General features: G+C 57.6%; 1 protein-coding gene across 1 annotated transcript; it reads right to left on the bottom strand.

The window, feature by feature from the left end:
• Positions 1 to 5,846: 5,846 nt before the first annotated feature.
• On the bottom strand, positions 5,847 to 13,636 carry KCNK18 (potassium two pore domain channel subfamily K member 18). The gene is made up of 3 exons (XM_016212109.2): positions 13,417 to 13,636; positions 11,144 to 11,272; positions 5,847 to 6,580 (listed from the first exon to the last, which is right to left on the bottom strand). Exons 1-3 carry the CDS (start codon positions 13,634 to 13,636, stop codon positions 5,847 to 5,849), a joined length of 1,083 nt encoding a protein of 360 aa, XP_016067595.2.
• Positions 13,637 to 14,236: the final 600 nt, after the last annotated feature.

Below are 14,236 nucleotides of genomic sequence, written 5' to 3'. Positions count from 1 at the left end.
ACCCAGCAGCAGGTGGCCCATCCTCCGGCCTCTACTGTAGGCCCACTGTGTGCCTGGGACAGTGCACAGTGAAGTGGGAGGCACAGCCTGAGCACCCAGGAGCCTGTGATCTCTGGAAGGACGCCGTGACGTTGAGGCAAGAGAGGACATTGCAGCAGCCCCCGTGGGTGGGGTGATGTCGCTCAGTTCGGGTGTTTTGCTAGAAGCTGTCCTGCAACCCAGACTCTTTGCTCTTTGCATCAGTGTGGCCTTGAGGGAGAAAGGCAACGTGCATACTAAAGGCATAAACACGAGAAGACTCGGCCTAGGGGTAGAAATATCGCTTGAACCTTGAGTGGGCCCAGGCAGCGCAGTGCCCTTAAATGAGATTGGTTTTGCCAAGTTAATAAAGCCTTCCTGCAGCTCCTCGAGACAGGAGACAGTCAATAAAGCGCCCTGTCCCAGGCCCACTTCACGCTTCCCTGCCCGGACAGTGTAAGTGGCTTTCGGGAAAGACTCAGGTGGCCTTTGTAATCGGGCCTGACGTCACTCGGTCACCTGTTGAGAAGAGAGAGGGTAGTGGTGCTGCCCAGGGAGGAAAGGAAGGTGACAGGGGGCACTGCCCAACAGGCTTTCCCCAGGGAATCCCTGGCCAGCGGTTTTCATTCCCAATCCCCCTCCCCCTTTTAATGTTATGGAGTTCTTTCCTCAAACAAATGTTATAGGAAAGCAGAACATATAAAACAGAGCAAAGCAAATCTACTCAGGCCAAAATGGGGGTGAGTGCGGGAACTTTGCCTGGGCTTTAGAAACCATATGGAAACCCCTGGGGCTGTACGTTGGGGAAACTGAGGCACGGAGCGGTTCCTGATCATAAGCTCTGGAGACCAGAGACCTGGTCCATATTGTACCACTCTGAGTCCCCTGGGCACTGGCACATAGTAGGTCCTCAGTAAACACAGGGGTGGGCAAAAGCGGGTTTATAGTTGTTCATATGGAAAAAGACATGCAGTCAGGATGATTTCAATAGCTGGGTTAACTGTAAACCTACGTTTGCCCTCCACTGGATTCGCTGGACAGTGACATACGGGCGATGCTGACCACCTTTGCAGGGTCATCTCTTTTTCTACACATGCAATTGCTTTTTGAAGAGACTAAAGGGGGGGCTTGAACCTCAGAGAGGCCCCTTGGTTGCCTACGTTTTGAATTTATAGCATTCGAAAGGGTTTTCTTTTCTGATCTAAATGGCAAGAACAAAAGAAGAGCAGTAAGGGCCGAGGGCAGTGAAAAGAAGCCACGACTTGCACCTGAGAGGGAGGTGCCCTTTGATGTCCTGCATCCAAGTCCACTTCAAAGTTCTCCGCTAAACCGGTGCACATCGGTCTCCATGGCAACAGCCCAGCCACCCGGGCCTTCTGACCCTGGACAGTCCACTGCCAGCCACGGCACGTGCCCGGCTCCCAGGAAGCTGGATGTGGGGGCGGGGAGAGACAACCCCTCAGCCTGGCCCCTGTCATCCAGCTGTCTTACTGCTCCTCTGTCAGGGGGAGAGGGGCCTGGGTCACCAACCCTACTGGATGCACCTTTGCCCGGCAAATATGCATGAGCATCGGCTATCTGTCTGTACATCCGAAGCGCTCTCCTTAAGGCTGTACCTCTAGCCTGGGACACTGCTCACTGAACAATGGCCTGTGAACGAATAAATGAATGAATTAGCAGCCAGAGTCACTGGGGGCTTCTAAAATATACACTTGCCAGGCCCCACCTGACACCAGAGAAATTGGACTTTCTGGGGGCACACTCAGGGCTGAGAGAATTCTTAAGAGCCGCACACGGGCCTCTCAAGTCAGAGCAGGAGGGAGGAGCGAGCCCAGTCGGGCAGCCCCCCGGGCTCCTGGCCTGAGCGACAGGAGGGCTGGGGCTGCTGCTCCCGGGATGCTGAGGAGCAAGGCCCAGGGGCGAGATGAGAGCTCAGCCTTGGCCGCGCCAGTCGGGGGTGCTGGGGAGGCAGCCTTCAGTTTGGAGCACGGGGGATGGCGTGAATGGCCACCTGGTGGGACCAAAGGGAGGCAGAGGAGACAGGGAAGGAACAATGGGCCGCAGGTGGCAGCTGGAGCGAGAGCTCAGCGGGGAAAGTGCTGTTTTGGGAGCCGAGAGAAGGTGACAGATGCAGGCTGGGCAGAAGGGTACAGCAGGGCCTGGGAAGCCCAGGGTGCTAAGTGGGCAGCTGGGAAAGCGTGCTCCCCTCCCCCACCCTACGCGTGCTGGGTGTTAGCTGCTGAAGGGGCCCCACCTGGGTGGAGACTGCTCCTGCTCCCTGGGCCCGAGTGATTGGACCGGCCCAGAGTCAGTGGGGGCTCATTGAGTGTCCAGGCCCTTACCCCAGTCCACCCCCCTTCTCCCAACCCCAGGCGGTGAGGCGGAGCAGAGAAAGCTGAAACGCGCCACTTTTGATACCTGATCACAGTAAAGGGGCCGGCTAGGACTTTTTAAAGAGCTCACAGAGCTGGGGGCTACAGCGCTTCCTGTGGATTATCTTGTTGGATCCTCACAAAACTCTGAGGTAGGTACCATTTTTATGTTGATTTGACTGATAAAGGAACCTGCCCAAGATTGAAGGTAGCCCCTCTCCACAGGCAAAGGCCTTCACCACTGAGCCACACGGCCGTTCCTGGTCGGTACTGAGGGGCCCAGGTCGGAGCAATGCACCCAGCAGCCCACAGGCCAGTGCCCGGGGCGGGGCGGGGGGGACCAGGTCCCTCAGCTTCCCACCCATCGAAGCAGCAGGCAGGACACCAAACACCGGAGGTCAGCAGGACCACAGGGGCTGCCCAGGCCAATCCTCTCCTCTCTGGAGAGACCCAGAAGCAGGCCTCCAGTGTCTGGGTCATTCAGCAGGGCAGGGCCATAGCAGGATTGGCACCCAGCCAGCTGTGTCCCCACAGCCCTCCCGGGAAGCAGCAGGCACCCCAAGCCCCTTCCTGGCCCTGTGAGAGCCTGCCTGGCCCTGGCCCTGGCCCTGGCCCTCCGGTAAGACAGTGGTTCTCAGCCCAGACTGATGAGAATCACCTGGCAGCGATAGAAACAGCAAACCACAGCCCAACACCACAGCCATTCTCGGGGGTCACTCCCAGAGCCTCCAGCCCAGCAGACCTCAGGTGGGACAGGGCACCTGTGCTTTGTAGAAACTTCTAAGTGTCTCTTGCAAGCTTCAGACCATCTACCTCCCCACCCGCCAGGGTGAGGCTGGTGGGTCAGAGAAGGAAGGGACCCATGGGAGAGGGGACTATTGACTAGACACCCGCTGTCTAGTGGCTGGGACTCAAGTGGTCACATTTCCTGACCTTAGCTTGGCAGGACACGTGATTTAAAGAATAGGGAACAGCCACGGCGAGGACAAGAGTCCTAAGCGTCCCCAGTGAAAGCTGCTCAGAGGACATGGGTCCGACGTCCCGCTTCCCCCAGTGTCCGCGGCGGGGGACAGAGGTCCGAGAAGCCTGGTCCTCTAAGACCGTGGTGAGGACAGAAGTCCGAGGTGTCCCCTCTCAGAGGACCACGGCCGGAGATCACCGCTCCCCCAGGTCCCTTCCAGGAGCCTCTGGGATGTGGCCACAGAGGACACGCCACCTGCTGGCCCCGAGCGCCGGCCCGTGCGGTCTGGAGGCTCCACCTGGTGGCCACTCGGGGAAGCGCAGTCCAGTCTGCAGGGTTTGGGGGCCGCCGGCAGCCTCACCCACCCAATGTTCAGATGTTGGTTCAGGAACGGTTCCTCCATCAGCTCCCCCACCCCACGAGCCTCAAGCCCTGAGCCCCCAAGGCAGCGCTGGCGGTCGGCTGCCCTTCCCTTGACAGCGCCCCTCGCAGCCCCCGTGGTCCCCAGATCTGGGGCCTCCGGGAATGACTACCTCCCTCCTCTGCCTCCCACTGTCTCTTTGGCTAAATGCCCCTGAACTTCAGCCTCTTCTGATTAAAAAAAAAGAAAAGTGGGGGAGGGGCTAACAATACCACGTGCTGGGTTGGTGGACAACTGGACAGGGCCACCCCCACAGCATCTGGGACAGCGCCACCACCAAAGTCTTTGGTCTAGGTCCCCGAAGTTCCAAGAGGAGCTGTGCATGGGGGACAGGGCCTTTCTGCGCCCAATGACACCTGAATTCTTGAAGGTCCTCGGGTGACCAGGCGAGGCTGGGAGCGAATGAATTCACATTCCTGCACAGGAATGAGAAGTAGATCGGGGGCGGGAATATGGGGCGCAAGGGGCAGAGGGGCGGGAAGTGCAGAGCAGGAAGGCCTGCTGAGCCATGTCCTCAGAGCTGCAGGAGCATACGGACCCGCTAGCCAAAGACCGTGACCTTAGTTTGCATGTATGTCCCCGATAGACGTGTGCGTTTGAACGGGACTTTCTGTTTCCCCCGGAAGGGATTGGCTGAGCGACGCCACCCCGCCTGGAGCTCATCCGCTCTCTGAGGCTGAGCCTGGATCGTCTTGGAGCCGGGAAAAGCACGAGCACTCGGCGTCTGTGGAACTGGACTTTGAAGAGCCCCTGAAAACATAGGTGCTGCCTTTATTTTCAAACTGGGAGCCCCTGGGGTTTTTCATCGGTTCTTGCCGTTTTTGTTCTGTACGCTGGAGCAAAATGCACCGTTTACCTAGCGGCTGACTGATCTTGCCCATCACTGCACGCAGGTTGGTTTTTCCCAAGATTCTCTCAAAGAAAGTCAGATTCCCTCCAACCAAACATCTCTCATAACTGACTGTGGAAGTAGTAAGACTCTTGTATTGCTAGGTACTAGGTGTGCCAACCAGTTCATACCCCGACTTGTTACATCCCTCCCAGGCCGGGGTCCCCAGGAGTGACCGAGACAAGGATTCGTGTGCATGGGGGCCATTTAGGGGTGAGCTCAAGGGGAGTGGGAAGTGAGACAGGGAGATGAAGGAAGGCAGGCCAGGGTGTGCTCATAGCCGCCGAGGCTCCATTCAGCTGGGGAACTGGGGAGACGGTGTTGAATGTGACCCAGAGTTACCCCCTGGGAGGGGCAAGAAGCTGGGTGCCATCAGTCCTTGGTTGGGTGCCATCAGTCATCGGGCAAAGGGGGCTGGAGTACAGGGCAGCTGGGTGGTGCGCCTCAGCATCTGCCACACAGACCAGCCCATTCACATGCCAGCTCACTCCTGAGTCTCGTCCAGGACGAGAGCCGGTGGCGCCAGCCCTCTCGGGCACCAAGCCGTGCGCCTAGGCGTCAACACTTTCACACGCCTGCTCGTTCAGGAGGCGCCAGTCACGTGCCGCTGGGTGAGAACACGGGTCTGCACAGAGCCTGGCCGTCAGGAAACCTCCCAGGCCCCCGTGAACACGGGTGACAGTCCCACTCAGTGCCATCAGCGTACTTTGCCCGGACTGGAATCCGGCCGACCTGGCCCATGTTCACAGTCATTTAAGAAAAGAGGCTGCTCTGTTTCAGCAAAGGCTACAAGGGGAGCAGCTCAGGAGGATTTTAATTTTGCACAAAGTACAAATTGCAAGAACAAAGGTTATTTTTTTTTCTCTTGCTGCAAGAAAACCCGTGACTTCCATTAGGCGGTTTCATCTACATAAGGTGGCGGTTTTTAAAAACGAAGACAGGGAAATAAATTGGACTTTGGGGACTGGAGACGGTTTTTGTCTAATGTCCTGATGCGAAGGGCATCGGCCACATTCCCAAGGGGCCTGGAGCCTAAAATCAGCGCCCCAGAGTCGCGAGGAGAGGACAGGCGGCAGGGCCGTGTTTTAACTGCACTGCCCCAAGGACAAGGCAAGCAAACCAGCGGCCGCAGGCCTCACGCAGAGAGGAGACAGGGCGCCTGGCGTTGCATCGTTGCAGCGGGCCCTAAAACTTCCCTTTTGCCAAGAACAGCAGGAGATGCTTGTACATGCGAATCAGCCTGTTTTGCATGAGCTCAAAGGCGATGCAGAGGATCTCCATCCCCACGATGATGTAGAGGGAGAAAAACAAGAAGAAATGCGGGTGCTCTAAAGCCGTGTCCCCCAAGCCGATGGTGGTCAGCGTGACGAAGCAGAAGTAGAAGGCGTCCTCGAAGCCCAGGCGCCGCTCCCAGGCCGGGAGGATGGCGGCCGCCCAGGAGATGGAGGCGAAAACTATGAGGGCCACCACGGGCAGGGGCACGTCCAGCCGCTCCGCCTGGCGGCCCACCTCGCCCAGGTTGCTGATGACGGAGTAGGACGGGCTCGGGGACGCCAGGTCGCCCTGCTTCTCCCCCGCGAGAAGCCTCTCGAGCAGCTCCACGTGGCCGCCCGGGCCAGAGGCACAGCTGCCAGGTTTGGGGCCCGGGGGGTCCTGCGCATTGATGACGATCCTGGGCACGGCCTGGTCCCGGGGCTCGGCGCCAGGCCCTGTCCCGCACAGCAGTCGGGAGCACCACTTGGCCAGGGGAGGGCGGAGGAATGGGAGCTCTCGGAACCGACTGTAAGACCTGGATAAGACGGTTGCCAGGATGTCGCCTGTGTCCGCGAGCACCAGGACCATCAGGGGGATGCCGAAGAGAGCGTAGAGCATGCACAAGTACTTGCCGAGCCTGGTGACCGGGTAGACGTGGCTGTAACCTGAAAAAGACCACACGGCCGGGGCTTGTATCTGCTCTTCGCCATCCCCAAGAAGCCTTCAAGAGGCCTTCTGCCATTTCCCCTCCCCGACATGACACTTGACACAATGTGTTAGCGAATATTCATCTTAAAACACTCATCCACGCGTCTAAGGTTAGGCCTGCTGAAGTGTCCTTGGCGGGGGACAAGCGCGGGGTGGGAGTGAGCTGGTTGCCTGTCATTCCCTGTGGCGTTCCTGAGCGTCTGTGTGAGGCGAGCCAGCCCCCCTCGGACAGGATGCGCGGGGGCAGAGGGCTCGGGTGGTGTGGCGGTCATGCCCACCACCTCCCTCGCCCCCCAGGAAGGCAGTGGCTTTAAGAAGCCACCCCCGTCCTCCCGGGACGCCTAGGCCCCTTGGTGTGTTTGTTTCTGTATAATAGGCGATTGTTATGGCCAACGGTGCGCACAGCAGCGGGCGTAGTTCTCTGGACAGGAGGAAGTTGGAAAGCTGCTGCTCTCAGAGCCACCTGTGGTTTAGTGGACCAGACACACACGTTCACGAGCGATGGGAAGTGGCTCGGGTCCTGGCATCTAGAATCTCACCAACCTCGTTTCAAAACCCAGCTCTGCCATTTACTAGAAAGTGACTTGGCTGCTCACATGTTCAGGTTTCTTATCCGTACACTGAGGGTGACGGTCCCTGCTTGGTCTGTTGACCAGCAGGCAGGACTGCGCGGGACCAGGGCCTGACACAGTGGCGACAGATGAATGCTGGCGTCCAGCTCAGGAGCAAATACTGGCTGCCCTCTGAGCACTCGCTGTGGGCTGGTGTCAACCAACCTTCACGGGTGGGTGTTGTTATCACCATTCACAGACGGGGAAACTGAGGCTCGGAGACATGAAGCCCCCTGGCCAAGAGCACACGTGCAATAAAGAGTGGAGTTGGGGGTCAAACCCCCAGGGCTGCCAGCTCCCGTCAGGGCTCAGTCTCCACTGGGTCAGGAGCACCAAGGGGGTTGGCTGAGGCCTCCATGCTCCCCAGAAGCCCCCTTCCTTCCACCACCCTCCCCCCACCCTCATGTCTACAGCAGGGCAGGAGCAGGGAGTCGTCACACCCCACAGGGCAGGTAGTTAGATCTTCCAAATGGGCAGGCTCGGTGACTTCAACAAACAGAGGGAAGGCTTTTGGACGTAATGCCTGTGTTTAATTTTTGATGTCCTAACGGCTGATTAATACAGAAAACCCAGCCCAATTATGCAAATTAATTTGAAGGTAATTGCTAGTCTGGCTGAGCCCCAGCTCCTCCAGGGCTGCAGCTCCTTGTGGCAAACTCTGGTCTCAGGCTCTGCCCTCCAGGAATGCTCAGGTTGCCCGCTGCCCCAGGGTCCTGGGAAAGCGCAGTGGCCCTCGATGGGCCTCATCAGTCTGTACCCATCCCAGGGCACCCCACGCCACCCTGGCTGGTTCCAGAGGCACCACATGTTGGCTGGGCCAACATGTGTACTGTATGTGTATTGTATGTGCATATCGAGTGCTGACTGCAGGCGCTGGGGTCACAGTGAGCAAAGTAAACATGAGATCTCACCCCACCGAGCTTCTGGTTTGGTGGGGGAGGCAGGTATGAGTCAAATTCCATACTCCACTTAGCGAGTTTGGAAGTACAGATGGCGATTAAAGACAGTGCATAAAAGAGCAGAACGTTGGGTGATCGATTAGAACAAAGGCCCCCAGCCTGGTTTATTGAGCACCTACTATATGCCAGGCTCTTGTGAGCCTGGTTGGGGGTACACAAGGAACAGGCAGAGGTCACGCCCTCTAGGAAGCTTGGCCTTGAGCTCCGCACTCCTCCAACCCAGCAGGACGTGGTGAGGACCCAACGGGTATGCGCACCGGGGCTGGGAGCAGGGACCACATTGGTTAAAACTCCCAACGGGATCCCAGGTTTGTTCTGTGGGGCAGGAGCTGCTGAGGGGGCGCCCAGGGTTTCAGTGGAAACTCTGTTCCCTTTCCCTGTTCCCTGAAGGTCTCCAGCAGCTCCCGCCCTCCCCTCAGGGACAGGAGATTGCAGAAGGGGCCTCAGGTCAGCCTCTCATCCGGGCTTCGGTGAAAGCCCAGAACCACTGAGGAGACCATGGTGGCCGCGGGATCTAAGGGAGAGGGAGGACAAGGGACGGAGGTGGGTCGTGGAAAGAATGACCAACTGCCCAGTTTGCTCAGGATGGAGGGGTTTCCCAGAACTTGGGACTCCCGGTGCTAAAACCAGGGCAGCCCCGCGCAGAGGGGCAGCTGACTGTAGTCACCGAGGACGGTGGACAGAGCCTCCCGAGCAGGGAAGAGAGGGAGCCGGGCCTCTCCTGCAGGGGCAGGTCAGAGAGGCCCAGCCATGGGTGTCAGCAGAGATCCCCTGCCCAAGCTCGTCACGGGCCCCACCCTTAAGGACATCAGCAGCAGCCTGGAGGGCCCATAGACAGGGGCCACCCTGCCTTCCACAGTACATAAGTCCCCCAGTTCTCATGCACCCCAAGGAAAGTCAGGAGATGCTCTTCAGTAACTATTCCCCATCTTCAAGTATGGGGACCGAGGATCAGATTTTTTTTTTTTTTTAAGAAAAGAATGTCACATTTCTTACGGATTTATACAGTCAAGTGCCTTTTGGAGTCAAAATTCCTTGCATAGCAAAGCCCCTAATGCTGGCAACCACCATGATTTCCACATTTAATGGACAAAGAACAGGGAAGTCAGGTGACCTACCCAGGGCCACTCAACCCACAGCCAACAAGGGAGTGCCCCCCTCCCCCGAAGACCTCCCTCAGCACCCGTGCCCAACCCAGCGAGCGCTCTCCTCGGCAAGGGTGGTCTTAGCAAACTATAAATACCGTCTTTTTGGCTGCCTTGGGTGGGATGTGTTTACAACCCAGAACAGAGGCCGCGTTATAGAAAATGCACTGCGGAAACAATTCTCAGAGAGCAGCCAGCCCCACGAAGGGACTGTGTTGACCGTCCCGATTACTGAGTGCTGAAGTGCATGGTGGGAAGTTACATCATTTCTCACAACGCATTTATATATCCCGCTATGATGGGCCCTTTCCACTCAGGCTGCGAGTAGCTAATAGTCCAGACACCTAACTTTCTAATCCAAGGGGGCTGACCCAGTTGGAAATGGCTGGGGAGTGACCAACCTCACACCTGCCAGGTGTGCCTTTCCCAGCACCAAGGCCAGGTGACTTCAGGTGACCCAGAGACGCAGGGCGGGAAGCGGCAATGCCAGCAGGGCCTTCAAACACCATTATTGATTACGGGCAGAGCAGAACTTTCCCCCGCTTCCTCTCCCAGTTGTAATTACTGGATGGCCTGATGTCCTAATTGACTTAAACCATGGGTAATAGCATTGCTTTCTTGGGATTTAAACCAAGCTAATGCATTTCCATTAGATCAGTGGTTCGCAGCCAGGACTCCTGTTAGAATCACCCGGAGGGCTCTGAGAAAGGCCGATGCCCTGGCCGGTCCATAGAGATTCTGACGTGACTGGGTGGGGCAGGCTCGCGGTGCGGGAGCCGGTAGAAGGCACCCAGGTGACTGCTGCGCAGCCAGGGCTGAGACGGCTGGCATCGGGCCAGTTCTTCTCACGCGTCACATGCGTCAGAATCACCTAGAGAACTTGTTAAGACACAGGTTGCTGGGCCCCACATCCATAGTTTCTGACTCAGAAGGTCTAGGATGGGGCCTGAGAATTAACTGGAATTTCTAGCACATTTTTGGGTGATGCGCATGCTACTGGTCCAGGGACTGCGCTTTGATGATTGTTGCATTTGTTCAGTGGGTCTCAACAGGGGGCAGTTTTGTCCCTCAAAGACATTTGTCAATGTCTGGAGACATTTTGGCTGCTGCAGCTGGTGGGTAGAGCAGGGGAACAGGCGAGTGCATCTGGTGGATACAGGCCGGGGAGGTGGTTCTCTGGGCCTGGAGTGTCCTCTTCATGCCTCGCCTCCCCCCACGATGGTGACTCCGGCTCCCTCTCCCCTACTCCTCACAGCTGTCACCCCTACAGGGGGCCTTTAACACGTGCTCACCCCCACTGGTCCTGCCTCTTGGACCTTCCCCAAGCCTCGGGCAGCTGCCGCAACTCTGCTCACACAAAATTCTGAGCATATCGCGTGCTGACCACGTGTGGTTGTCCCGAGTTCTTCCCTCTGGCCCAGGAGCCAGGGCTGGCAGGTGTGGCTGGCGGATGGCGTTTTGTACCAGAGCACTCAGCTGAGGGGCAAGAAGGGGCTGAATTCCAGCCCACACCTCGATCCCTGGGGGCTACCCCCAGGCATGGGCCGCGCCCACCTGAACAAAGGGCGCTCTTTTCTAATTCCCACAAAGGCACCTTATGGGCCAGTGGCAGGGACAGCTGTGTCCCTGAGCTGGGAACAGTGCCTGCCAGTGCACAGTAGGCCTGGCACAGGGTAGGCCCTCCACACTTAATGAATTTAACGTCCCAGCATCCCCACCAAGGGTCCCCACCCTCTCCCCCAGGTCCCCCCCTCCCCCCCTCCCCCAGGTCTTTCTGCCAGGCCCAACCTTGCCCTTGAACTCACCCACTGTGCTGATAACTGTGCAACAGAAAAAGAGCGAGCTCAGGAAGGACCAGTCTGCAGACATGCTAAACCACTGGGACTTCACCCTGGACAGCAGCTCCCTGAGGTCGGGTTTCCTGTCTTCCATAGCTAGAGAAAGAGACATTGGAGTGAGGGAGAGGGCTCCACCCTTCAAGACTGGCCCTGCTCTGGCAAAGGGGAGTCTTCCCCAGGGACCAGCAGCCCTCCCCCCTCCCCCCGCCCTGGTCTTGTGGCCCCATCAACACCAAAGCTTGGTTTCTGGGGCCCTGCTTTTAAATGTCTTTGCAGGTAGGTCCTGCTCCAGGGCCTGCAGAGAGCACCCAAGGGAGAAGCCCAGGGTCCAGCCTGAGCTCAGTTATGCAGCCTCAGAGTGCTTTCTGAACTTTCTGAGCCTTGTTTCTTCTACCTTGCAGAGGGGCAGACACACTGCTTTGCCTCTCACGGGGTCTTGTAGACTGAAAGCAAAAGGCTTTTATGAAATACAAGCTGCAAGTCATATGGCTGCAACCCGCGCCCCTCCTGGAGGTCATTACTACTGATGGAGTTTGGTGATTGTACTGGGATCTGTGGGCACCAGTCACTGGGGGGTGTCTGGGATGCCTGGCAGAAGCAAGTTGGGGAGCCCTGGCTTCTCAGGGAGGTTTTCGGGTAGTTCCTTTGGCCTGGCAGCCAGGGGGTTTGGGGATCCTAGAAGCCACCAGCTGGACTCTGGTGGAGTGGTAAGAGGATGTCACAGAGCCTGGACACAGCAGGAAGTCACTACTCTTTTCAATGGGCACCAGCCTGGGAGTCCAGGCACCTGCATTCTCGACCCAGCTCTGACCCTGACCATTTCCTACAGGTGCGGGCAGGAAGCCTCTTTCTCAGCCTCAGTTTCCCCATCAGGGAGGCAGGATGACACCGTGGGGAAAAGCTCTGGAGTCCAAGTGCCTGGGGTTGAATCCCTGGCTCCACTTTCTAGTGCCTGACCTTGGGCAAGCTGCTTAACTCCTAGCGCCTCCGTTTCTTAATCTGTAAAATGGGGACAGTTCACACCCCCCTCATAGGGCTGGTGTAAGGATTAAGTGCACTGATGCATAGCAAGTGTTTGGCACGGGGTCTGCACTTAGCTAGCATTTATTTTAGTCTCCATTGAAGGTGGGGTTGGACCAGCTCTGTGTAGTGTACCATTCTGCATTGGGATCACTTGGGAAACTTTCTAAAAATAAGATGCCCAGCCCCAGAGATCATGATGAAGTAGATTTGGGGCAAAGCCTGGGAATGTTCATTTTAGACAAGCTCCTGGGCGACCCTGATGTGTGGCCAGGTTTGGAAAGCCCTGAGTTTGTTGACAGTCTAGGCCCAGTGACGGGTCAGAGCATCCAAGCAGCAGAGCTGGCAGAAGCCATCTCCAGGGCTGAGCAGACGTGTGTCTGTCTGCTACAGAGGGAGAGAGAAGGAGGGGGGAGGCCTCTCCATGAAGGGGAGACCCTGCCTCCTGTGACCAGCCTCTAGCCAGCCCCAGCTGAAAGGACCTGCCTCTAGTGGAAATAAGTGACTAAATACAAATGAAACCCAATAGGGACACATAGAAAGTGCCTTGTGTCTTCCAAAGTCTCCCTATTTATTATCTCACCTGCTTCCCACAGTGTCCCTGAGATTGTGGGCCCCCTTCTGTCTGGCGCCCTAGACCCAGAGAGGGCAATGGCTCTGCCTGGGATCACACAGCAAGCTGAAGAGCAACAGGGACTAGAAACAGGCCCCAAAGTCTTCTTACAATCTCTCCCCCCTCCCCCAAGTCCAACAACAGAAAAGGCTGTTTGAAATAGAAAGTAGGAGGGTAGGGGGCAAGCTGCTATCTTGTGTGTGGGGGGTCCAAGCCCACTTTGTATTGTTCCTTGATTTCTAATCCCTGTGAACTAGGTGGGGCAGGCATAGCTCTGGGGAGCAGACTAGGCACTCCTAGCCCCGACTCAGTACTGGTCCACCGCACCCCACCATTTCTCTCACCACCCACCCTTCCGGGGGGTTGGCCAGGTGGGGCTGGGAGCTGAGGCCAAGGGAAGGGAGCCGGGAGCCAGCCTTCCCAGAGCAGCTACTGGGTGTTCATTGCTTCTTCTACATTCTTATGTCCTTCAGTAATAACCAATTTACAGAGGAGAAAACTGAGGCTTGGAAAGGAGAGGCCAGTGGCCTAAGGTTGCCCAGGAGTGGGGAGGCCACACACACACAGGGACCCCAGACCCGGCCTCCTGCCCAGGTGAGCCACCTACCAGTTCTGTTGCATTTTAAAAGGCCGCAGAGCTCCTTCAAGAAATCCTCAAACTCCGGGTCACCTGCCCCCAGGTCCCGGCCACCCTCAATGGCTGAGAAGAGCAGGGCACCCACCAGCGCATAGGTCACCAGGGAACAGAGGAAGCAGAGGCGAGGGAAGAGTTTCTCCAGGGCGTCCTGGCAGCACGTCCTGGCCTGGGGAGGCCCTGCAGCCTCCATTCTCCCAGGAGCTGGCAGGACAGGAGGTGCCGGTGGAAGAGGCAGGATCACCCAGGCCGGTGAGAGGAGAGGAGCGGAGGAGGAGGGGTGGGGGTGCCCGGGAATGGCTGGGCTCCAGCGCTAAGTGGACGGTGCGTGCGCTTCCCCCAAGGACTCAGGGAGCAGCTGGCACTCAAGTTCAGTTCATCTGAGTTACTCAGACGGCGCCTCCACAGCCCCCAGCACCCTAAATTACTATTGATCCACCAGGCCGGCGCGCCCAGCAGCCTGGCCGGCCCAGGAGCTGCCGGGCAGGGGCTCTGGGGGGAGGGCGTGGCGGGTGCTTTGTGCTTTGGCTTTTCCCACCCTGAAGCTGCAGTTTCGGCTTCCAGGTACCAAATCTGACTTTTGGTTTGTAGTCAAGTGGTTGTCCTTCCTGAGAGCCGTCTGTGGCGCCCGGTCTCAGGAACAGGAGTCACTAGTGTGGCCAGAGTTTGCAAACAGCCTCCATCCTTTGTCGGTCTAATTATTGGTCCCAATTCCTCGCTCGCCTGCAGCATGCCCACTCTTGTCGTGGTCTCTCTGTGGGCAGAGCAGACTTCCTTGCCCCTTGGTGTTGGG

Source organism: Miniopterus natalensis, chromosome 14 (genome assembly GCF_054644295.1).
Source record: "Miniopterus natalensis isolate mMinNat1 chromosome 14, mMinNat1.hap1, whole genome shotgun sequence".
Lineage (NCBI taxonomy): Eukaryota > Metazoa > Chordata > Mammalia > Chiroptera > Miniopteridae > Miniopterus > Miniopterus natalensis.
Note: the sequence above shows the minus strand (reverse complement) of the source record. Positions and strands in the feature narration are given on the sequence as shown.